Source organism: Seriola dumerili, unplaced genomic scaffold (assembly GCF_002260705.1).
Source record: "Seriola dumerili isolate Sdu_G_001 unplaced genomic scaffold, Sdu_1.0 BDQW01000052.1, whole genome shotgun sequence".
NCBI lineage: Eukaryota > Metazoa > Chordata > Actinopteri > Carangiformes > Carangidae > Seriola > Seriola dumerili.
In genome coordinates, this window is record NW_019174307.1 from 20,368,373 (window position 1) to 20,392,823 (window position 24,451).

At 40.2% G+C, this 24,451-nt stretch overlaps 2 protein-coding genes across 6 annotated transcripts; one reads left to right on the forward strand and one right to left on the reverse strand.

Moving 5' to 3' along the window:
• Positions 1–48: 48 nt before the first annotated feature.
• Positions 49–11,043, forward strand: popdc2 (popeye domain containing 2). Of its 2 annotated transcripts, none has more exons than XM_022740213.1 (4): positions 49–932; positions 3,695–3,803; positions 4,645–5,098; positions 9,101–11,043. In XM_022740213.1, exons 1-4 carry the CDS (start codon positions 439–441, stop codon positions 9,181–9,183), a joined length of 1,140 nt encoding a protein of 379 aa, XP_022595934.1. In that variant the 5' UTR covers positions 49–438; the 3' UTR covers positions 9,184–11,043. The 2 variants fall into 2 exon arrangements, with proteins under 2 accessions (XP_022595934.1, XP_022595933.1); XM_022740212.1 differs by having other exon boundaries at positions 4,645–5,239; positions 9,101–9,182.
• pla1a (phospholipase A1 member A) lies at positions 10,924–24,412 on the reverse strand. 4 transcript variants are annotated; one of them, XM_022740207.1, is made up of 11 exons: positions 23,913–24,411; positions 22,517–22,730; positions 20,660–20,837; positions 19,763–19,871; positions 18,280–18,381; positions 16,435–16,527; positions 16,028–16,210; positions 14,816–14,905; positions 14,360–14,465; positions 12,983–13,138; positions 10,924–11,499 (listed from the first exon to the last, which is right to left on the reverse strand). In XM_022740207.1, the coding sequence occupies exons 1-11, from the start codon at positions 23,971–23,973 to the stop codon at positions 11,409–11,411; spliced, it is 1,383 nt and encodes a 460-aa protein (XP_022595928.1). In that variant the 5' UTR covers positions 23,974–24,411; the 3' UTR covers positions 10,924–11,408. The 4 variants fall into 4 exon arrangements, with proteins under 4 accessions (XP_022595928.1, XP_022595929.1, XP_022595930.1 ...); XM_022740208.1 differs by having other exon boundaries at positions 16,028–16,192; positions 23,913–24,410; XM_022740209.1 differs by lacking the exon at positions 14,816–14,905 and having other exon boundaries at positions 23,913–24,412.
• Positions 24,413–24,451: the final 39 nt, after the last annotated feature.

Sequence of the window (24,451 nt, forward strand, 5' to 3'; positions counted from 1 at the left end):
CGACACCCCCCCTCCCCTCCTCCCCTCCTCCTCCCTTAACCCCTCTCTTCCAGCTGTTGCTTCCACAGTGCAGGCTGGTGGGTGAGAGACATAGACAGAAGAGCACAGCAAGGGAGACGACAGGAAGACGCAGAGGGGGGACAAGACGGGGCGAGAAAGCCAGAGGAGAGAGGAAGGGACACATAATGAGAGGAGGAGAAGAAGAAACCCATTCCAGCTGTGTTTCTATAACAACTATCTCTGTGAGAACTTCTTCACATTGAAGAATTTTCCGCTGCACACCAAGGGAACAAACTTTTGCTTCTGACATTTTTTGCTCCTTATTTTTGATTGAAACTGCACATGGGACAGAAATAGCATCAACTTTCACTGGGTGAGAAGTCTTCTTGGTTCTGTTTGTTTGTTTTGTGCATCAAAAGCCTCTTGAACTCCTCAAACATGAGCTTGGACAACTCGACTCTGCTGGACAACTTGCTGTTTGCCCCTCTGTGCGATGGCTGGAGCAACAACACGGAGGGAGCCATCTACCATTTGGGCAACACCATGCTGTTCCTGGGCTACATGGGAGGCAGTGGGGCCTATGGGTGCCTCTTCATCTTTGGCTTCCTCACCCCAGCCTTCCTGTGCTTGACCCTGTGGGGCTGGATGACGATGTGCGGCCTGGACGTCTTCACCTGGAACCTGCTCCTGCTGCTGGCCTGCTTTGTTCAAATCTGCCACCTCCTTTTCCGGCTGCACCAGGAGGGCATACGCAGAGAGGAGCTGACCTCCCTGTACCAGGCGGTCTACCTGCCGCTGGGCGTGCCCGTCCAGGTGTTCAAGGAGATAGCAAGTGCTTTTGAGAATAAGGTGGTGGAGCTGAAGGCAGGAGAGACGTACGCTGTGGAGGGCAAGACGCCCATCAACCAGCTCTCCTTCCTGCTGTCTGGGAGGTGGGGAGTGTGTGTGTGTGTGTGTGTGTGTGTTTGTGTGTGTGTGTACATCTACACACCTGTAGAACATGATGCTAACCACCACGACTAAATGTCTTCACAGATTACACCCAATCCACTCAACTAACAGCAGCGACATCATGATGTAAAAATAACTTATGACAAGAAGAACATCTGCATTTAAGGTTTTTACTTAAATCTGCAATTACTGATGTTACGGAGGAAGTGAAAACAAGCTGTAAACACAACATCTCATGTTCAGTATCGTCACCTTTCAAACTGAAATGGCTAACATGTTAGCAAACTGTTACTTATTTACACATCCAGCTGTTAATAACATTCATTTAGAGTCATGTTTATGGCCACTCGATGAATCTAGGTGTGATATTTACTCTCTTTTAGCTCTGGTGTTGCACCTGGCTCTTTAGCTGCTAAATGTTCACCAACTAGTTGCTAACTGTGTCTGCTAGCCTGCCGCTGAGCAGGTGGAGGTGACAGTGAATCAAAACAGTCAAGTCACAGATATAAAAACCAAAACGATGAGCATTAAGATGCTGAAATCTTTTGCTTTGTCATGGGATCATTAGACTCTTTTCACATTACATATTGATATTAGCTACCTTAAGTTAAAGTGCCACACCCACCAGTGATGTCACAGTGTACCGACACATCCTGGAGTCCACGTCAACATCACCGCAGCAGTCTGAACAAAAACTAAACATCACAAACTCTGAAATCACTATTTGTTTCCACTGCGCCTTCACCGGTTTGCATTGTTTTACAGGTGTCCATGTTATTTTGTCCTTTTGTTCACAGCTTCTGTGTAGTTGAACAGTTTTGTGAAGATGACATTTCTAGGCTAATAGTTTGTTTTTGCAGATCTTAGTGTTACGGAAAGTGTCACTCATTTGTACCACAGGTGTATAGTGTTTTATTTATCGGTGTAATCCATTTTGTTGTGATACGAAAAACTGACATCCATCATTATTTTTTAACAAATCTCCTAGTTTAACTTGCTTCTCCAGAACTGGATTTCTATTTTTGAGTCTTCCAGGCTGTTGGCAGCGTGCAGCCGTTACAGGAAATGTGTCCTCTTCATCCAAACATCCTCAAAGTAGAGCTTTATTAGATCTCACAGTCCTGGAGCCTACACTAGAGAAATGTTGTAAACAGAGTATTTTTGTCTGTGACTCACCAGTGTGCCGTCCTCCTGCAGAGTGCCAGCTGGTTAAATGATATCTTTGTACTTAGGACAGGAGACTGGACGCCGACTGCTCCTCTTACCTTGAAGTAAATGTTGGACACAGTGTCGACAGCTCCGGGTGTCACAGCCAAATGTGGGACAAATGAACAGAAAGCTGATAATTATTTTCTAAAGTGGTGGAGTGTTAGTGTGAGTTAGAGAGAGCGTGTTTGTCATTTTATGTTCTAGTTTATACTCATTTAACAGATTGCACAAACACTTTTCAGATTTAAAGATTAGCATTAGTGTTTTGTAAACAACATCCGTTTTCAGTGTGTTATTTTACATGACCAAAAGTATGTGGACACCCAAACATGAGATTGTTGAGATGCCTCATTCCAAGACGATGGGCATTAATGTTCTGCTTTAACTGCTCCCACTTGTCTGAGGACAGGGCTGAAGTCTGGGCTCTTTTCTTCACAGACCTGGATCCATGTTTATTAACCAACGGAGAAAGTATCTCATCTTATCTTGTTGAAGCAGGAAAGAGTCAAAGTGCTGCCACCACAAAGTTGGATACTGTTCAATCTAAAATCTAAAATAATATAAATGCTCTAAAATAATAATGTGCTATAGCATGAAGATTTCCGTATAAATGGAACTAAACCAGAAAAACAACCCCAGGCCGAAAAGGCTGAGGTGTCCACATACTTTGTGCCACGAAGTACAGTGACATTTTTAGCATGGGACTCCCTGGTGGAAATCCCTATTCTTGGCAGTGTAAATGCCTCACAGGGTAATAAATACCACAGTACACTACAACATAGCTGTTAATTAACACCTATTGTTGTGAGGAGTCTAATAAAGACTTCTACTAGTTTCTACTGTCATAAGAATAGACTCTAAAGTAGCATTTACCTGCCAGAAATGAATGTTTGCCAAAACAGAATCTGAGTTTTATTTAGACTTATTGTTTATTCATGATTCTCCACATCAGTTCACAGTGACCAACAGTTGGATTTTTGATTAAATTTTCACTTTTTGACTCTGTGTAAGTGCAGTCTGCTGTAATGAAGGAATAAGACAAAGTTTGGAGAATAGTTCTTCTCCATCTCTTTGTGTAGATGTCAGGTGATTGATATGAAGCAGATCGTTTGCAGCTCAGATCTGACTACATTCGGCGCACACTGAAGTAAAGATAAAACAAACTTTGACAGAAACTTTTGACGTAATCCAACGAGGTCTTGATGTCGAGTGTGCTGGATTATCTCACCCTGCGGAAGCTAGAAGCTCTTTTAAATAAAGCTTCCCTCTGAAGGGGGAAGGGTCTTCAGGTCTTAAATTATGAGACAGAAGAGGAAACTCGGTATCATCAGTTCATCTGAAAATGTTGTGAGCTCTACACTGTTCAGTCCAACCACAGCGTAGGGATATTTATGCTAATATTTACCTCCAGCGTCTTAGTCTGACCCTGCAAAGTGACCTCCAGCTCCCTCCCTGCTCTCATTATCGCTTCCTTAATCCCTGTCTCTCTTTTTAACCTCGTATCTCTCCCTCTCCCTGCGTCTCTGTCTCTCAGGATCAATGTGTCTTTGGAGGGCCAGTTCCTGCATTACATCCACCGCCACCAGTTCCTCGACTCTCCGGAGTGGGAGTCTCTCCGACCAAACGAGGAGGGAAAGTTCCAGGTACTGTACACGGGTCCCAGACGTGCAGTTAGTTTCAGGAGACGCTGATGTTGTTTCAACAAGTTAGTCAGTCGGAGGTGGAAGGAGAAACCAGACGTGGATATCAGGTTGTCTTTCGTTGCCTTCTATCGGACTCAGCATCTGACTGATAAGCCAAACAGAGGAAAGCAGTTGTCCTCTTGTCTTTCACGTATCCTGTCGCTTCAGATTCGTTCAGTTAAAGTAGAAACAGGGCCTAAGGTCATGTTGGACATTCAGGGTTTGTCTCCAGACTGAACAGGGTTTCAGGGCTCAGTAAAGTGTCCAGTTCATCTTTATTTTTTGTCACCGGCGACAGCCAGACATTATGTTTTTGGGTTGTCCATCCGTCTGTCACATTCTTGTGAACATGATATCTCCATAAGTCCTTGAGGGAACTTCTTCAAAATTGGCACAAACATTCATTTGGACTCAAGGATGAACTGATTAGTATTTGGTGGTCAAAGGTCAAAGGTCAAGGTCAAGGTGACCTCACAAAACACTCACAAATTCATACACTAATAAAGATACAATTTAACTCAAATGTCTACAAGGATAAAATGATGCAGTGACGACATTTTATATCCAAATGGTCAAAGGTGAACATGGAGGAGCATTTAGCAGCTGAAGAGACAAGAGCTGGTAGAGACCAAAAACAGAGCTAAAAGAGACTGAATATTGGACATAAATTCATCAGGTGGACACAAACATGACTTTAGCTTCGTGACCACAACTGTTTTCTGCTTCCCCCGAATGGCGAAAGACTGTTATTGCAAGTTTAACACACTAATAATAATCAAGGTGTTTCATTCGTACTCCCCAGGTGACCCTGACAGCAGAAGAAGACTCCCGCTACATCTCATGGCGCCGCCGCCGCCTTTACATGCTGATATCAAAGGAGCGCTACATCGCCCGACTCTTCTCCGTCATGCTGGGCTACGACATCGCAGAGAAGCTCTACAACCTCAACAACAAGCTCTACATTAAGAGCGGCGTGCTGCTGGACATCCGCCTGCCCAGCCTGTACCACGTGCTGGCCCCCTCATCGCAGAGCAGCGAGGGCGGCAGCTTCAGTGACGGCGGCATCGCCAGGGAGCAGCAAACTGAGCGGCAAGACGAGGACCAGGCGTTGGTCCACGAGAAGTCCGATCCAGCTCAGCCTCAGCCCCTCCAGCCGCACCTGCAGGGACCAATGAAGAGCCACCTGGATGAGCCCCAGGCCCCCCGGCGCGACCACTATCAGCACCCCTGGGCGTCAGACCCGGAGCTGCCCACTGGTGAGGACTCCACCAGCCTGGTCCTGGAGGACTTTGCTGATGTGGCGGGCTCCTTAATGGATTATGGCAGTGAGAGGGATTATTTGAGGTAGAGGGGCAGGGTGCTGGAGCTAACACACTGGGTCACCACTTAAGCTACATGTAAGTACCTCACCTGGGCGGAGAGCGGCGTGGGGGCGGAGTTTGTGCATGGACTGCTTGCAGTGCACAGTTCTTACTAACCCGGCTTTGTAGTGAGACACAGGGCTGGACGATAAGGCTGAAACCAGCACAGAATTAATATGAATATTTCTATTAACACTGATTTACAGATTTATGATAATATTGCAGTTACAGTGGTGGAAGTTCATCAGGTACATTTATTCAAATATGGTACATTTTTGACGTAATACCATTTCTGAGAGAAATAATTTAAAATAACTTTTTACTGCACATTTACATTTATTTCACAGCTGTAGTTACTAGTTACGTTGCAGATTTAGATATTAGATACAAAACATATGATCACCTTAAACAAATATGATAAATTATTATGGATTTAACTACCCAATACAAAAAAATTATAGTGAAGTATTTAGAATGAAATCCACCTCAAACATCTACAACATTAAAATGCTGCTTATTTGTTAATAGACCAATGATAATAAATTATATTATAACACTTTTACATAATAAATACTATAATATTTTCTTACTGTTACTTAAGTATGATTTTGAATGCAGGACTTTTATTAAATGTACTTAGTACTTCTTCCACCACTGGACAAATTACACATAAAACAGTCAAACTGATGAGGTTTTAAAGTTCAATCATCACCATGGAAACAGTAGTTGTGAAAACAGTCTCAACAGACGGTCCATTTAGTAACTTGTTCTGTAACTTTGATCATATGGCATGATCTTCATCAGGAAATCTATAAAATGGAAATTTGAATGTTCTATGGCAGTTGAGCAAACTCTATCAGCTGATGAGGATCATTAAATATGATCAAAAACTTATAAACTTATATTACATAACAGCTATTAAACAGACCTTGTAATGAGACTGTTTTCTTTAAACTGATGTAATAAACTGTAAAACATAAACCTCAACAACTCATTTTGTAGAAGTTTATTTGCAACGAACCATTCAGATAATTTGTAAAATGATTATATGATATTATGAAGATACAAAAATACTGAATTATTGTCCTGCCCCGATGAGATACTCTGAGTCGTGGAGGAAACCTTTGCTGTGATGTTGAGAGATTAATATAGTTATTTTTGTTTTATGGCTCTTGTGTAATTTATCGTGTGAGGATCTGATGCTGTGGCTGCTTGGTCTTTTGCATTTGATTCATTTGAGTTTTGATTTATTGGTTTTATAGAAAACTATTTCTTGCTGTAGATTGACATTACATGGTGTGGACAACTCTTCGCCGCTGGCCTCATCAGCCTTGGGGAGATCTGGATTATTATTCTGTTTTCCAAACGATACTTTAAGATTAAAATTCCCTCCGCGCCAGCTGTTCTGCATTAGTGTTTGCTTCAGCTCTGCCACTCACAAGCTGACGGTCGTGTTTGGTACAGTAGCAGAGATAAATCTGTCCACTCAGATAACGGAGGTCTGCACAGTGAAAACAGTTTAACAGCAAATGAGTGCAGAGTGGGTTCATCTTGGTGTCAGACAGCTAATCGTGTGTGTGGATGTATTCTGCATGTGTGTGGTGAATTGAGAGTTGGCGGAGGGGTGGGGGTGGGGGTCCTACACTGTGACTGGCGACAGAGCAGCGGTGAGGTCGACCGGGCAGCAGCTGTGTCCTTATCTGATCAGGATTAGAGCTTAGAATATGAGGGGATGTCCAAAAAAACTCAGTACCATGCTATTAATCCACTGTGCAAACCACTTGGCTATCTGTCGGCTTGTGTGTTCATCACCCTGCCTCAACCACCACCACCTGCCCCCCCCCCCTGCCCCCCCCCATGGAGGATCACGTTTCATAGCTGGACAGTGGGGTCAGTGTTGGGTTTGAGTTGCTGGGCGGCTGTGAGGCAGTTAGGTCAACTCTATCACAGAGCGTACAAACACAGCTTCAGCTCAGACATGGGGGGGGCAACAACATGTACATCCCCATACCTAGATGTAATAAATGTACATATGTTGAATTTTATTTTATGAAATATACATTTTTATTTTATATGTACATATATGTAAAAATTATATATGAAACCTATTAGAAATTGGAACAATTTTGTATATTGACATATATATCTAGCCTATACAAATACATACATTTCTGTATGTATGATTATATTGTAGACAGATGTAACATAAATATATATCCATCCCACAGCCTGTCAAGTGTATGTTGATATTATAAACAGGAGGGTCCAAAAGTGTGAGAACACTGTTCTTGTTGTTGTTTAAAATTAATGAGAACTTAACAAGAAAAACATATAGCCTATAAACATATAGATTTTTAACATGTATGTTGTTTTAATAAACATGCATGAATAAATTAAATATATGTTAACACATAATTTTTCTCTATGTAAAAGTTCATCACATAGATATGTTTAATATGTATATACGAATTTTACTATGGGTATTTTATATATGTTATTAACTTATATTGGCAACATCACTCTTGATATAGGGACACATATTACATTTCTGTGTGGGTCTGCACAAGACGGCAACACATTCCTCCATCCTGCAAAACCCTTAAACACATTTGTGATGTTCCGTGTGTGAGTGAGTGACCAGCAAAATGTCAGCAGGAAATATTTCAAACATCTAACATATACGGAACAGCTGTGTTTCTGGCATCAGTCGCACAGAATTAAAGAGGAAGCCGCCATGTTGCACCAACGTTCAACACTCACACTCATGTGGAACAGGTTTATTATGTAGATACGGGGAGTTCAGAGTTGATATTTAGTGTTTGGGTTCTCACTGTGCCGAGCTTTGTGAAGTGGAGATTGGTGAGTGAGGATGAAGCTGAATTGCCAACAGGTCAAAGCAGGCAGCGACCAGGAGCTCCTAGAAAAACCCTGGTCCAGTATGTGTGTGTTTGTATGTTTGTGTGTGTGTGTGTGTGTGTCTGCATGTGTGTGTTTGTGCGTGCCAATTATTTTTCGGTAATTTTATTCACTGCAAATTTGCACATTAAAAACTTAAAGTGTCTTATTGGCAGCTCCAGCATTTGATTCTGATTCACTCAAATTCAAACTCTGTTCTTTAAAGACATCAGCACGGCTCCACTTCCATGGCTTTGCTTCAGCTGACAGACAAAAATCTCAGCAGCATTTAACACTAAACAATGAATTTTTATTTTTACGTCTGGATCTAAAAGCGTCTGACACAATGAATCATGACATTTTATTACGTAAACTGCAGAAATATGGTTTTCTTGACACAGCAGTTGTATGGAGGGAACATTACATTTGTCTTAGTGAACTGTCGGGCCGTCGTTCTCACAGTGCAATTATAGCGTGGTTCTTGGGCTGCTGCTTTTCCTTATTTATATAAATAATTTACCAAATGTTTCCAACATAGTTTCTACTAATAATGCCTGCAGATGACAAAACCTTAGGTCTCATTGTCAGTCATTGATTAAAAGAAGCCAACTCTGGTTTGTCTGCTTAGACAGAATGGCTCAAAGCAGACAAAGTGTCTCTTAATGTTATAAAATCTTCAATCACAAAATATACATATATATATATATACACATATATGTACATATAATATATGTGTGTAGCTGAACTTGCATGAGGCTTAGCAGACAGAGCCCGTAGGAGGTCACTGACATCCGACCTGGAGCAAACAGTTTTTGTTCTTATTGTTGCTTGCATTAATAGAATTTGCAGCCTTATTGTTTATTCTTTTTTTCTTTCTTGATGTAAAAGTTTTAAGACGTAACACTTGCTATTGACAGAAGATTTCTTACTTCGTTTTTGTCTGTCCACTTACTTCCTCCACCGAACACCACCTAACTGACCCTTGGATTGTTGACTCTGCAGGAGGTGATGGTGACGGAGATTTACCACCTCGATTCAAGAGGGGCCGAGCGCCGCTGGCTCCCACCGACACTCCCAAACTGTGAGAACAGTCTCTCCTGGAAACACCATGTTATTTACAGTATAGCAGTATGAATGTGTCACATGTCACTTGTCATGACGCTGTCTCCTCCTCCTCCTCGCTCTCTGTCCTTGTTCTCACCTCACTTCACATCCTCACTCCTGAGCATCATGTGCTCTTCTCACTCTCTCTTCAAATTACAGTTTGAGTGATTCAAAAGCCAAAAATCAATATGCAGAGTTCATATTTATCACAATATTAATTTTATATGAAGCCAATTTGATGCTCAAAAATTACAAACACATTCTTGTCATGATGTAAAGGCTCTGAATTCTGCATTAAAATCTGTTGGCTGCTTTGAAAAGCAGGGATCAACCACATCTATTTAATTTATGTGAAAAAAATATAATTTAACAACTGAGTGAATCCACAAAATGTTCAAAGAGCAGCCAGTAGTTTGTACAGGCTGTTTCAGTAGTACCTCCTTGGACATGTTGACTTTTAGGTCCTGTATCCAACATGTGATAAACATGTTAATAATCAGTCTGACCCTGATTTAAATCCTGACACCTTGATCTGAACTGGCACCGAGACAGGAAGGAGAGACGACCTTCACTTTGTCACTTACCAGCACGTTAAATGTCTGAAATGTTGTTCCATGTTATAAAAGCTGATTTTATGTTTCTGAAACGGATGAATTTGGTTTTCATCTCATTCGTATTTGATGTTGGAATGATGATCGTTTGATTTGGACTTTGGACTTCACGTGATTTAATGTTCAATTTGACTTTTAATGTTTGTTTCGCAAATCACTTACACTCAGCATCACAAAGAGCATTGATTTAACTGCACACGTTTAACTACACATTTTCTGGATCTGACTCATTTAGATGAATTTGGTCAGAAATTAAAGAAAAAAAAAATGACATGGTATGAAACGATATGTTGTACAACTTAAAAGGGGATGATCTGCATCATCCTTTTCAAGATCTGGAAAATATTTAGTTTTGCATACTTCTCAAGGACTTTCCAGGCCTGTGTATGAACTGTTTTGTTGTAGATTTTCTTTATGTCACTTTTATGTTTTGTGGGGCATGTTTAGTTTATTGATCTGAACGCACCATGACTTGGTTCAGTCAGAAATGTATGCTGTCTAACATTTTCAGAGCATGACGCCAAATTCATCTGAAGGACAACGATACATCAGACGCCGGAAGACCATGTTTTTTTTTTTAAGTTTAGTTTTTGTAACTAACTGAGTATTTAATACACACATGTATACTGTGAACTGCATTACTTGTCTGGTTTTGATGCCAAAAGAGAGAGATGGGACTAAAATGAAGAAGTCAGTGTTTTTAAAAAGGTATTTTCATGGGGCCAAGATTTCTCCATAAAGCTCTTTGTTTGCAGTGAAAAGTGTTGTGTGTTGTCTCTGACTGTCTTCAGTACTTCCACTCACCCACACTGAGCTCATATCATCCTGATTAGGCTCAAAATCATTTTGTAATACCCCAAAAGGTCAAGGCACAGTCGGTGCTTTGTCAAGGTACAACAGTTAATGAGCCTTTATTACTGTGGCTAACACACACATCGACTGCACATCATCATCAAGGATTGTTTAAAATAGATTTGTGTAAAAGTAGCAACTGAGGAAATCACCTACCCACATCCTTGATTACATTATATCATATTATGATATGTTTTGTCATAGAGAAATGATTAAATATAAATATATTAAATATCGACAGGGAACACCAAAACAGAGTCACCGGTTATTTCTCTGTTTATTGCTAAATTCCCTAAATATACAACAGAGTCTGGTCTCATGGTGCAGAGTTCATAAGTTAGACTCCAGTTGCAAAACCAGATAACAGGAAAAAAAAAACACTTTTCAGATAGAGGGATAAGCTAAGAGGCAAACATAAATAACAAAAAACAAGACTGAAGATAAGAAATAATAACGTAAATAATTAACCAAATTAGCCAGATTAACAAAACAACAGTAGGATTAGACTGCATTCAGACAGTTAGTAGTGAAGTGAATCCAGAATAAAAGGTGGTTCTTTGGCTCCATCCACTGAGATTTAACTCTCTGATCATTCAGAGAGATTTGATCACTGTTTTATTATTAGAAATTAAAAAAAAAGGTGGTGAAACTGATTTCATGTTGGTGTCCTCGGGGGACTTCAGTGTAGATGTTCGGGACGGGTTTTTTTTTTCCCCAGTCTTTTTGAGCAGATCTTTTTTCCTTCAGAAGATGCCACACACCTGCACAAAGTCATGAGACCACGGAGTTCCTCGTCTGACACTGATGTTGTTCACACACAGCGGCTCGTCCCGCCTGAAACACAAACACAAACGCGCTTACTGTAACTGTAATTTATTTATTTAACATTTTAAAAAGTAATAAACATTGGATTAAACAACATCCGACTTAATGATACTGGACCAAAGTGGTTCAGGTGGAGACTCTACTTTTAAAGATGAAGATCGCAGTGATGGTGTGGGCACGTTATCCACAGTAATCATCTGACATCTCAGAAGATGAGTGTGAAAACTGACTGTAAAACAAATATTGTGCAAAATATTTTATACAATATTGACATTTGATGATATTTACACCATATAATAAACCTCTGAGAAATTACATTTATATACAACTAACGTGCAACAGCAAATACGTCTTGAAACGTAATGTTGGCTGGATTATGTTTTATATTAAATGTTTTAATTAATGTGTTTGTCAAACTTTTTTATGGTCATGTTTCGACTCTCACAGCAGTTGGTTAAGGTTAGGTTAAGATCTTGGTCTGGTTTAATACAGAAAAAGATCACAGTGACCTCTGAACGTAATCCAGCCGAAGATTATAGATATTACAGATGATTTAATAATGTATAAATGTCATTTTCAGGACCTGAACTGAACTGACAGAACTGTATTGTGCAGCCTTCCTTCTCGAGCCCAACTGGATATTTGACACAGATTCTGATGATATTTCTGGCAAATATTTATTTTCTAACATAAACAAACATTTTTATAAGAATCGTTTGGAAGTTTGTGTCGTGTTCTGAGTGACACGAGTTACAGTCGAAAAATAAACCTGTCAGCTCTCTGGGTGATCAACTTATGTAATGTCAACCCCTAAATTACCTCAAACACGCAGCACAATATCTCTGTCATTTCAGCACTTTTCTAGTTACTGATTGGCAGACACATACACTTTATCAATATATCTGCAATTTAGCTTCTTTCTGCTGCTAGCACGGTTAGCTGTTTATTACAGAGGCAACTACGTTAGCTTCATTTTGCCATTCAGGACCATTTAACATTAACAGCTAACTGCACTAACGAAGGACAGAAGCTGTGTTTTTCCATATTTTGACAACTGTATAAATGTTTGAATTGGCTGCTGTTTTTTTAAATTTTTTTATTTTTGTAATTGTAAAACTTTGTTATTGGTGAAATCCAATCATAAGTGGTGTGAAAAACGTTTGAGTGCCATCTTTCAGCCCTACAGATGATAAGTGTTTGATTCTAAAAACATTGGTTTACGGTGAGGCAGCACTTAGATATTGCTGTTTTTACTATGGAACTAAATGTCCACGCTGCAGACAAGAACCCAAACCAGAACCTGTTTCTGCTCTACTGTTTGTATATATCATCTGCTTATGTGGCGGCTAAACAGAAACAGGCCTGGAAGCTGTTTGGATTCCCGCATCTGCTAATGATTTGAAAAACAGAGGGATGAACTCTAGCAGGAGGAGGTGTGGAAGCTTGTACAGTACAATGTGTGTGTGTTGTGTCCACACAGTCCTGTCCGTACCGGAGAGAGGGGAACTCAGACACACAGATGGACTTGAAGTGGATGTCTGACTGTCTGTAGAACCGAGCGCCGGTGTTCTTCAGCTTGATGGAGTCGATCTCGCACAGAGCGACGGGATGAGCCAGCACCGTCCTGTACACCGTCGTAGACGTCTGACTGAAACACACACATTACACACAGCGTGTCATGTAAGTAATTTCATAACCAAACAAGACCAGATAAATACACACAACCAGCATTCATCACGGTGGGCAGTTATTGCCTTCTGTGTTTATTACTTAGAATAAATATAACTACAACAGACTGACTGCTACATCTCCTGCCGTTTTACCCTCACTCGTGTTGAATCAACAAGCTGGATCATAAATACAGTTCTCGTTGCCTTATTTCTTTTGTGTCTTATATCTCTCTACGATGTTTGCCCTATTTTTTAAACCTAACACTGTATTATTAGAATGTAAGCATCCACACTCTTGCACCTGGCTGGGTCTTTACAGTGGAACATACAGTTCCTCTCCTCCCAAAATAGAAGCTGCCCCCTCATCTTTTCTGGGAAAAAAAATAAAGTTTACAGTACCAGCTCTGGGATGAAGCTGTTGTATTAGAGTCTGTCAACAAGAGCTGAACAAAGGGAGTCTGTCTGTAAGAGTCCTACCCTGCTGAATTTTGCTCAGAGTTTACATTTTTCTGTATTTGTAATAAGTCTAAATGAAGATAATGTGCATTAAATAAAACCTTAATTGGACCTTTGTTCTCTAAGCAATTTTACACGTTGATTTCCATGACGTCAACATGAAGTCACCATCTTAAGTTCAATCTTTCAGTATCTCTAAACAAAGGAACATCGTAGACAGTTTCGGCAATAACACCCTTGATCATCTTGTGTTTTTTTTCCTTCTCATCCTTCATCCTTGTTGTGTTTATTTAAAATTCTGGAAACAGGAACTCAAGTCGTCCTCTCTCTTTGTAAACTGCATGTAAATGCACTATATGCAGACATTTTGTGCCAGAGGATACATTTTCTAGAGCTGTAACTAACGATTATTTATCGATTCACTAATTTTAATCTTAATGTCAGAAAATGACAAACAAATGGCTCAAATTGTGTTTTTGTTTTGTTTGATCAACAGTTCAACACAAGATAATGAGTGTTTGACATTTTTGTTTGAAAAATAACTTCAAATTGATTTTTTAAATATTTTCTGAGTTTGTCGATCGACTGATAGATGCTTTGATAATGTGTAATCTCACAGGTTTGGATAAACCTCATCAAAACCTGTCAAATCAATCAGGGCCTAATTGTTATCCTGGGCTGTAGTGACCTTCCTAAAAAAGTAAAAATGAGATGAAACGTGGTGTTAGAGATGTGGGACCTACAGTCTGATCCTCTGCACTGTTCCCAGTTTGTCAGTCCTGAGCGTCACTTCCACCTCCGCGCTTTTATCCAGGGGAGAAACGTCCAGCTCCAGCAGGATGTGATGAGCTGAGCGGAGGAACAACAACACAGAGGGAAACATGGATTCGAACACCATCTGACTTACAGCAGACGGTATGTATAAAGTATATTTTGATTGCTGGCAAGAAAGTAGGGCAAGATGATAAAAACATTAAAGTAATTAGCTGTTTTCAAACTAAAATGATCACAGTCTGATTCCATTAATAAGTTTGCCTCTTGTGACGAAGACAGTCAAGTCTTGTCAATGCCATTCAGAGAGACTATAAAACTGTTTCTCTCTCTCTGTCTCACACACACACACACACACACACACACACACACACACACACACACACACACACACACACACACACACACACACACACACACACACTCACTGCAAAAAGGTGGCGAAGAAGTCGTGAGAAGGAACAGCTTCTGCTCCTCGGGAATTGGAGACATGGCTATCCCACTGTTTTCTGATAAACCTGAAACACACACACACACCACCACAACACCACACACCACACACACACACACACACACACACACACACAGAGAGTGAGTGAGAGTCGTACTGTCGGCCTCCTATATGTACGTCACAAATCAAAAAGGGCTCCATGTACATGAACTGTGTCACTGTATCAGTGTGTGTTGGTGTATCAGGGGTCACGATGATAAGAAGCTGCCAGAAGCTGCCGTGTGACGAGACCAGAGCTGCTGCGTGAGTGCAGCCTGACGCCGTATCTACTGGTGATACTGAGACTTAACAGAGAATGAAACAGGCTGCTCGGTTTATTTTCTTATTCTTTTCTGTGGGTGGATGTTCGTCATCCCTCTGTGCCCTGGAGGAAACCTCTATTACTGCCACTGTTCTTGTCCAGTTTCTGTGTCTTTCATCTGTGACCGTGAAGGAAGCATCAGTTATAGATATTGCTAATTGAATCCATCAAATAACTGAAACCAATCACTCTGACTTCAGCAACAAACAATAGAGGAAACCGTATGTTATTATATCCTTTTTTTGTCTCTACTTTTTGCTTTTTTCTTAGAATAATGTGTCAAACATACAGTACTTATACTGTTTATTTTCCAACTTCTCGTCTAGTTTCAGATCATTATTATTTGACTTTTTTATTTCTAATGAATATACATTATATAAAATTTGATATATACTTTAATAAAAACTTTAAGTTCTGTAAAAGCTAGTGAGTAAAGTGGACATTGACTTGAGATCACTGTCACAAAAATGTATCATAATGTATTGTATCCTTACTGAATCAAATTGTTGTTTCCGAAACATAATGCAATCAAACTTTCTCTTTCAGAAAATAAATGGTCCACACATCTTTATTTAATGTTATTCTTTTTCAGAGAGAGAGGGTAAGCCTGAAGGTCCTTTTAGCCACTGGCTAAGGGATAATATAATAATACCAGTTTGACAAGAGGTCACATAAAAACATAATGACAAATGTTGATAACACAAACGTGTGTAGACTGACTAAGTGCACTTCAGAGGGTCAGATAATGATAAATATCAATAACAATGCATAAAATAAGTTAAAATGTATGTTAAGCAATTAAGTAAAGAAGTATTGATGTATTATTACCTATAGTTGGACAAGTCCCCTTGAAGACATCACAGTCCACACAGCGTCCCTTCAGGAAGTCCTCATAGCTGAAGCATGGGATCCCCCTCAAGGGGCAGGAGCCGTTCAGTGCGCTCATGTAGACGTGCAGCGCCCTCATGTGGTCACATATCACATAACCATACACTGGAAAGTAGACGAGAACTGACAACACAAAGACACACTAAGGGAGCCCGATGTCTGGACACTATCATTCTCAAAATTACAGTTATTAAAAAAAGCAATCAGTAAAACTGGGTTTAATCTATTCATGTAGAACTTGCATTTTATTCACAACTTCTAGATGAAAAAGAAAGTAGCCTGGGAAACACTTAAGAGGAAAGAACAGCCAAGGTTAAAAGCAACAAACACAGCTGCTCTGAACTTACTTGAGGCAAACCTGGAGCGGGCACATCCAGTCTGGTCCTTCCCTCCGTTCAGAAAGAAGTCCACATGACCGACAGGGATGGAGATGCCAAAATCTGATGCAGAAGAAAACTATTAACATTTAGTTTCTGCAGTTCTGTTGCTTACTTCTTATTGTTCTAAACTGTAAACACAAAACACGAGGTTTAAAAAGGAAAAACCCACCCTTAGACAAACAAATCACAATAATTTAGACGTGAAAACTGACGTCTTCAAACTCATAGTTTATTTTTTAGTGCTGTGTGTTCACCCACCATTACATGCCTCCTCCCCAACTACAATACTCATGTTCTATACACACAAAAGACATTTAACCAGCTCTCCAGAATATTTATGTGACATTAGTTGGATGGGCTGCTTAAAGGGAGAATATACTTTTGCTGCATTCAAAGCACAGGGAGTTTTTGCTTAATTTCTTCAGATTCTCACAAGTCAGTTGCTTTAAATCATCTCTGGCAGAGACTTGGCTGAGTGAACGGAGCACACACACGACCACATGCAGGAAATAACAAACTTATCTGTTATTGTGGTGCGCTATGTTTGCTTGTTTTACTTTTGTGATAAAATCCAATGAAGGTATCTGTGAACAATGGTGTTATAGAGTCAGCAAACTGTCATTTACGCAGCAGTTACTCTCTCAAGTTTGGCAACATTAGCCTCCATAAGATAACGGTCACACCAGACCAAGAAAGGCCGCCTGTAACAGCAAAACCACAGCAAGGGTGCGTTTTATTGCTCATGAATTCAACTTTTCATCGTAAAGAGGAAGTTTGTGTTTTTCTTTCTTTACCATGTTTTTGTTGACCTCGGACACACCGTTTCATTTGTGCAACAAGTGTGGTTTTATCTGTCCTAAATCATGATCTCCTGTAACGACTGGTGAACCTGCTCACTTTACTTCAGTAAAAAGTACAAACACCACACTGTCAACACTCTGTCAATGGTCTGAGTGTTATACTTTTATATGCTATACATTATCATTATTACTCATGCGTTAATGTGAAAGGAGGATTTAACTGATGTAGCTGGTTGAGAAGGAACTCATTTTTAACTGTTTAACTGTTGCATTCATCGTGATGTCTTCATTATAGATTAATCTATTGACTATTTTCTCAATTAATCGGTTGATCGTTTGGTTTGTAAAAATTCTGAAAATAGTAAGAAATGCCGTCACAATTACCCAGAAGCCAAAGTGACACCTTAAAAATGCTTGGTTTAACTGGATCCAAACCTTAAAGTTATTAAAAATGAATATGAATTAAAATAATTAATATGATTAAAAGCAAAAAAAAAATGGAACCATGAAATGTTTAAGAAAAGATTAATATATTTGCCAATTTCAGCTGTACTTGTATTTACTGTTGTGTTGTTTTCCAGATGTTTTGTATGCAAAAAGCTGAGTTTGTAAAGTGACAAAAGCTGGTAAACAACTGTAGTGAAGTAGAAAGAAAGACTCAAGTAAAGCACAGGTACCTCAAATTAGTAGTGCACTTAAAGTAAAATTTAAAGCACACTTTAGCACAGTACTTGAGGAAATGTAGTTACACTCCGCTGCTGGAGTATTACTCTTCTACTTCAACTTCCAGTACAACGTCCAGTAAAAAAAATCATAATTAATTTAATAGAACGCTGTACTGTGGCCCAGCTGAACTGTTGACCTTCCTCACATGGACGTAAAAATATGCTTCCCAATGCTTCTGTTGTAGACAACAACAGTACACATTGTGAAACCTCAGCCTCAAGCAGCATGGTGGTAATGGAAAGAAATGAGCATATTAAGGCTTTATGGGAAGTCAAAGCTGTCTCACAGTCAGAGTCTGTGTGGATGGCATCAACAAACTGAGCATCAGATGGGTCCAGGCGGTCAAAGGTGTCAGCTCCTTTGAACATGGGTCCAGCAGGGTCGAGTCCTGGACGACAAAGAACAAGAGAAACTCAGTTTGAAAGGTGACACAGATGTTTGGGAATACAAGGACTGTATGGAATTCACCACATGCATGGGAAAGGATCATTTTCCTTCAGTGCTGCTGGTAGTTGAGAATCTTTTGTGAAGCGTACTTTTTATTTCCCTTTTGAAAAACTTAAATTGTGGCCTTAAAGTAGACAGTGGCTTCACACAGGTCGGTGCTGTATGTTTCCATACAAAGTCCCACACGTGGTGCTGAAGTTTCCACGTTTTCCCATAACGTGGGAACTTCAGCGGCATTTTTATTTCAGGATGCTTGTTTTCGGTTTTGGTTTCATGGTTACAGGTTGGACCCTAAATAAAGCCTCTGTAGCTAAGGCAGTATTTGCTGATGGACCACAACCACTGGGGTGAAGTTTGCAGAGCTGAACAGCACTTTGTGAGCATAAAAGCTGCTGTTTTTAGAAATCAGCAACGGTTGAGATGCCTGGCAGCTGCAAGAGAAATAATAAAAAACAAGGAAAAATGGAGACGCAGTAAATAAGTTTAGTTTTTTCTTTTTCAGATTCAGTCAGAAGATCCAAAGTCCAAAAATCCACCCAACCCAACAAAACAATGGCTTCATGGTTCTCATTGTAGCTATACAGTAAATGTTAGTTTTTGTGGGTTTTTTCCCCATAGAGAAGTTTTGCTGTGTGAAGAACTGATGACAAAACCCACATTGTTCCACTTTTTATGCTATTTCCTCTTGATTTGCCTAATCTTCGTGACATTGGCGTGAGAATATGCAAAGATGATGAGCAAAAAAATATATTTGCGCACCAGTATATATTTCTTAGTGCCAAATATTTTATTTGTAAAAGTTTTCATAAAATTTGTTCCCGTGATGACCCATATGTTCCTGTTTCCAGTCAGCATCTGTGGTTCCTCTGAATTGCACATTTAAACTTGCACAAGTATCCCCACTCAGACAAAAAGACCCAATATAAACAAGTGAACAGTGGTGTATTGTGCTGGCTGTTCTGGGGATGCGGAGAGGGAGCTTCTCCACACAGCTTCAGCAGGGCTCTTATCAAAGTGCTGTTGTCTTTTGAAGAGCCCCGCTAATCTTCCAAGGTCACACTGACAGACACTCACAGGCTCTGAGAGAGACTTCTGATGTGTGGAGACCTTTGTGGTGTGACCTGATGTTGTTGTCACTTTTTTCTCTAGACGTAGCAGCAGAATAACAACAGCTGGTACGATTCACCAACAATAATTTAGAGTTTCTCCCTCATGGTTTTATTATTTATCTACTAAAGTCAGGCGATTCTTCAAATTGTAATGGAGCACAAGTGAACCAGGACTGTACTAATGTGTGTCACATGGACGTGGTCTGGACTCACCTGTGATTCTTCCTATCTTCCCCTCAAACAGAGTCCCCACAAATCCAGCAACGTGCGCCCCGAGACTGACCCCGATGAAGTGGAAGGACTCCAGTTTACATCCATGCTCCTGTTGGACAAGACAGTCACAATGTTAGGCATGTTTATAGTCACTTCGAACTGTTTCTGTGGAACTATGAGTTTACTGTGTATGTGGGTTTGTGTTTGTTTGTCTTTTGTTTTATTGAAGTTAAGACTCTACAGTTTGCAATAGCTGTAGAATTTCTGTCAGCAGTACCAGTAAAAGCATGGCTGTTTAACTTGCAAAGAAGAAATGAGCTGTACTGTATGAATGTGCCTTTAATGATGCATCTGTCAAACAGTAAAATATACATTATATCTAAAACTATACTTTGTTTATAGGGCAGAGATTCACCAGGACCTCCTACCCTGGATTGCCTTCTGGACCCAACTATTTTGTTTTAATTAAAAAAAAACAAAAAAAACACACACATTTATTTTGGAATATACATCTTTTTAAACACAGCATAGATGTTTACAAACTACGTTTTTTACACAAAAATTGCAATAAATCAAATGATCACAAACCAAGTGACACAAAATTGACTTGGGCCTTGCAGTCATTGCCCACTTTGGCATGAAGTAGCTGTAGTAACTTGCAATTCTAGCTTGCAAATATTCAGTCACAGAAGCAGAAACAGCAATACCAGTATATCTAGTATATCGCTATGAAACAAAAATCCATTAAAATAGCATTAATCAGTTTCTAATCTACCCTGAAAATATTCCAGACAACTTGACCTAATTAGGTTGTTTGCTAAATTTCTCTTCAATCCTCCAGTAATTTGAAAAAGCAAATACAAAGTCCCTTAAACCCCTCTCTAGCCTTCCTCTCACCTGCAGCTGGTTGATGAGGACAGAGATTTGCACAGCCACCTCCTTGTAATTCTCCACCACCAGGTTGTAAGCGAAGGAGGCACCGTAGACCCAGTCCACCACCAGCACGTTCACATCCTGCGCCCTGAGCAAGGCCCGGGCCAGCTCCTTCACCCAGGACGGCTTACTGCCCAGAGCTCTGAGTGGGTGGGGTGGGGTCATGGATGGTGGGTTCAGTGGAGAGAGTAGGATGTAGGAAGGGCAGCAGAGGGAGGAATGAGGGTTAGAATTTGTTGGCTGTTAATTTGTCTTTCACACTTTTCAGACTGTGGAGTTCCTCTACTCATGTCTACTGTCATTTTCTGTTTACCTGTATAAACTGTAACTCAAAGAAAAACTACAATAAAAACTAAACCAACCAACAAATACAGTAAACAAAAAACGACCAGATTGGGATTCTGATTGGTGGATGTTGGTGTAATTGGTATCTGGTAGGACTGCGCGTGCATGTTAGTGCGTGTACATTGACACGTTGGTGCATGTGAGTCCCTACTATTAAACCGTTGGGACTCCCCACATTTATACACGCACAGGGACCGCCCACAGGTGAGACTGTACAGTACAGGTCAAAGCTTTTCAAGGGGACTAGCCATGGGGAGTACCAGCTCAAATCCGCAGGTGGACCATCTAATAATCCACATTTTTTTTTTGAGTTTTTACCTGCTCGGTCAATGTCTTTACTGGCTCCGTGAGTACCATATGTGCGACCCGGTCCAAAGGATAAGTCTTTCCCAGTCCGACCGTGGAGCCAATACTGGTCGGGCTTTACCAAGATCGAGAACTCTACTAGCTGCTGAAGGGCTCCAGCTTTACTCGGAACTGGCTTTTCTTTCGTCTCCATGCGTAAGTTACTTTCTGTGTAAAGTTAAATGTCCGTTTTCATTAGTAACTGGCTACAGTAGGCATGATAACTTCGGCTAACTTGATACTTGTTAAGGATATTATGAATTAGCTCGTCAAATGTTGCTATCGCTAGCTGACTTACTGCTAGCGTTGCTGTGGAGCATATCGCGGCTATGCTAGCACGGGCTAACGGTTGTTTTTTTTCTCCCTTTTTCTAACGGTTGTTTTTCGTTGGCTCTCGTGCTCACAGGAACGTCACTCAGTTGTGCCTCTTGTTGTGTGTGGGCGGGGCGAGGAAGCCTTTGTTTTGGTCCGAGATGCTGGCGGTTTAGTTCGACATCTAGTGGCAGTGACGATCGCCTACAGAACAATACTCCATTTTTTCACCACTTATCCATAAATTGTAGAGGTCCTACCTAAGGCATCAATATAGTTTAAACCTCACTTTTGATTAATGAAACTCAATTCCACTTCCTTTTCCTGCATTTTAGTCCACATCAGACCAGGTCTAGATCAAAAATCGCTTGACCTTATTCTACATGTGAAAACACACACAATCAAGATCGATTTCACTGCTATTTTCTCCAACCAGAGCACAATAGACCAAGTTTAAATCAGAAACCCCTATATTTATACTTGTCAAACCTGGACTTGATTAACAAGCAGACTCCATCAACTTTTTTTAAATCCAGTTTCATTTCTGTGACACTTTTATTCTGTTTGTGAAAAGGCGGTGCAATGGCGATTTCACTTCAGTTGCTTGTTTGTGCAATGAAATTGTGTGTTCTCTCTAATAGAATAGACATGAAACTGCACAGTCTTTACTCTCTCCCTATTAATCTAGTCTGAATTTGACCATTTTAGGTCTGGTTTGTGTTTTCACAAACAACAAAGGCTTCACAAATCTGAAACTGGATTTGACAAATAGTAGGTGGATTTTTAGACCTGGTTTGATGTGGTGATATTAAGACTCACCTGTAACCGTGGATGATGACTTTGGTCGGGCGGGAGGTGTTGAAGTAGGAGGGCTGCTCGGTGAGAGACTCCTGGTTGAACATTTGTGCACAGTCTGTGTTTCTCCTGGTCAGCAGCAGGTACTGCACCTGCAGTTTGACCCTGTGGTGCCGGTACTCCATCCATGTGGTGTTGTTGAGGTCAGCACACTCATCTCTCTGCCTTTCCTCTACACCTGGTTGAATAGAAGGACAGATATAACCACGACCGGGTCTGATTGTTTTTGTTAAAATATAAAATAAAAGCTCAGGTGTTGCGTATTTGACACCATGATGATGATTGCAAAATGTTATGTTAAAAGAAAAATCTGCAACAACCTCTGTGTCAGATTTACACACTCCAACAGTTAATGTACTTACACTAACGCAATGAAGTTCTGTATTTAAGTTACAATTATTGATACAGTTAATATTGTACACTTTACTCCACCACATTTATCTGACAGCTGGAGTTACTGGTTACTTTAAAAATTATGACTCAAAGACTAATATTTATCCCAACCAGCACAGTACAAAATATATTAGTCACAGGGGAAAGTTCTCAAATGAATCACTACTTTTACACTGCTGATACTTCAAGTACATTTAGCTGATAATACTTCTGTACTATACTCAAGTTGAAATTAGGTGGATGTGAAAGATTGATTCTAATTTATGGTACTGATATTTAGTTCTACAAATACAGTTACTTGATTGTTATTAAAAAAACTAAATTAGACGGCAAGTAAAATATTATGGAGTCATTATTGAAGAAAAAGGACTTAATTTATGATTGAATTAATGCATGAACTCTATATAAATAGAGTTCATGCATTAATTCAATATCACCTTTTATGCAAAACAACAATTACAATAAATAATAATAAAAACAAAGGTTAAAAAAGAGAATATATAAAATAGCATTAACACAGTTTATATTATAATGTTTAGATAAATTAAGACAGACAGCTGTTATAAGCTCTGTTAAAAAAGATATGTTTTTAATTTTCATTTGAAACGGTTTACCAAGTCAGCAACTCTGATATTTAATGGCATAGTTTACTTTTGAAGGCATACTGGTTAAAAGTAGCATCCCCCAAGGTTTTTGTGGCGACCCTGGGAATAGTTAAAAATGCAGCTGTGGAGGACATAGGGTTCGTGGAAGATCCTAGATATGGAGTCTGTAATATAAGAGGGGCAAAGCATTTAAGATACAGGGAGTCAGTTTGGGAATAACATGTCGTCTCTTAAAACCCTGGCAGCAGTATTCTGGTTAGTCTAGATGACCATGTCCATATTTATGTTTGAAACTATTGCATGAAAAATACCAAAAAAAGGGATGCAGTAGAAAATACCATCTTCATGAGCAGGCCACTTACCCACCACCAGGGATGTGATGCAGACCATCAAAAGGAGGATTGTTATGTGTTCCCAAGGCATTTCTGTAGTAACAGAGAGGTGAATAGGGAGAGGAGCTGCCTGGGAGTTTTAGTTAGGGCTTAACGGTGCTCAGCTGTTCTCCTTAGCTTCAGATTTGTGGATGCAGATCAGCCTTTGGCTTGAGAAAATCCCAGCTCTGTGCAGTGCTGTGGCACTGGAACGACCACTCAGTGTTTAACTGGCAAACAGCAGGCATGAAGCGAAGCAGGAATCCATATAAAACAGTCCAAAGGAGTCCAAAAGCAAATGTTTCTAGTGATCCTGGCAGAACTTGCTGTGTGTCTTTTCCTGTAAAGCTCCACTTTGAGCCACAACAAACCTTCCCCTGTCCTCACTCAGTCATCACAGTTGTCAGTGGGTGTTTTTTTTTCTTCCCAGACTGGGTTTGTACTGGGCCGACAAGTGGTTCAAGCTCTTTGCCTGGCGATGAATCCATGACCTCATTGGTGTTCAATGGCTGTTTGTTTGAAAGGCTGGA

Coding starts and splice junctions, on each gene's coding strand:
- popdc2 (XM_022740212.1), top strand. CDS start 439: ATGAGCTTGGACAACTCGACTCTGCTGGACAACTTGCTGTTTGCCCCT. Junction 933..3,694: donor TCCTTCCTGCTGTCTGGGAG/GTGGGGAGTGTG, acceptor TCTGTCTCTCAG/GATCAATGTGTCTTTGGAGG. Junction 3,804..4,644: donor ACGAGGAGGGAAAGTTCCAG/GTACTGTACACG, acceptor CGTACTCCCCAG/GTGACCCTGACAGCAGAAGA.
- pla1a (XM_022740207.1), bottom strand. CDS start 23,973: ATGCCTTGGGAACACATAACAATCCTCCTTTTGATGGTCTGCATCACA. Junction 16,528..18,279: donor CATCCACACAGACTCTGACT/GTGAGACAGCTT, acceptor CTTCTGCATCAG/ATTTTGGCATCTCCATCCCT. Junction 11,500..12,982: donor TCTGAGTTCCCCTCTCTCCG/GTACGGACAGGA, acceptor TTTGTGTTTCAG/GCGGGACGAGCCGCTGTGTG.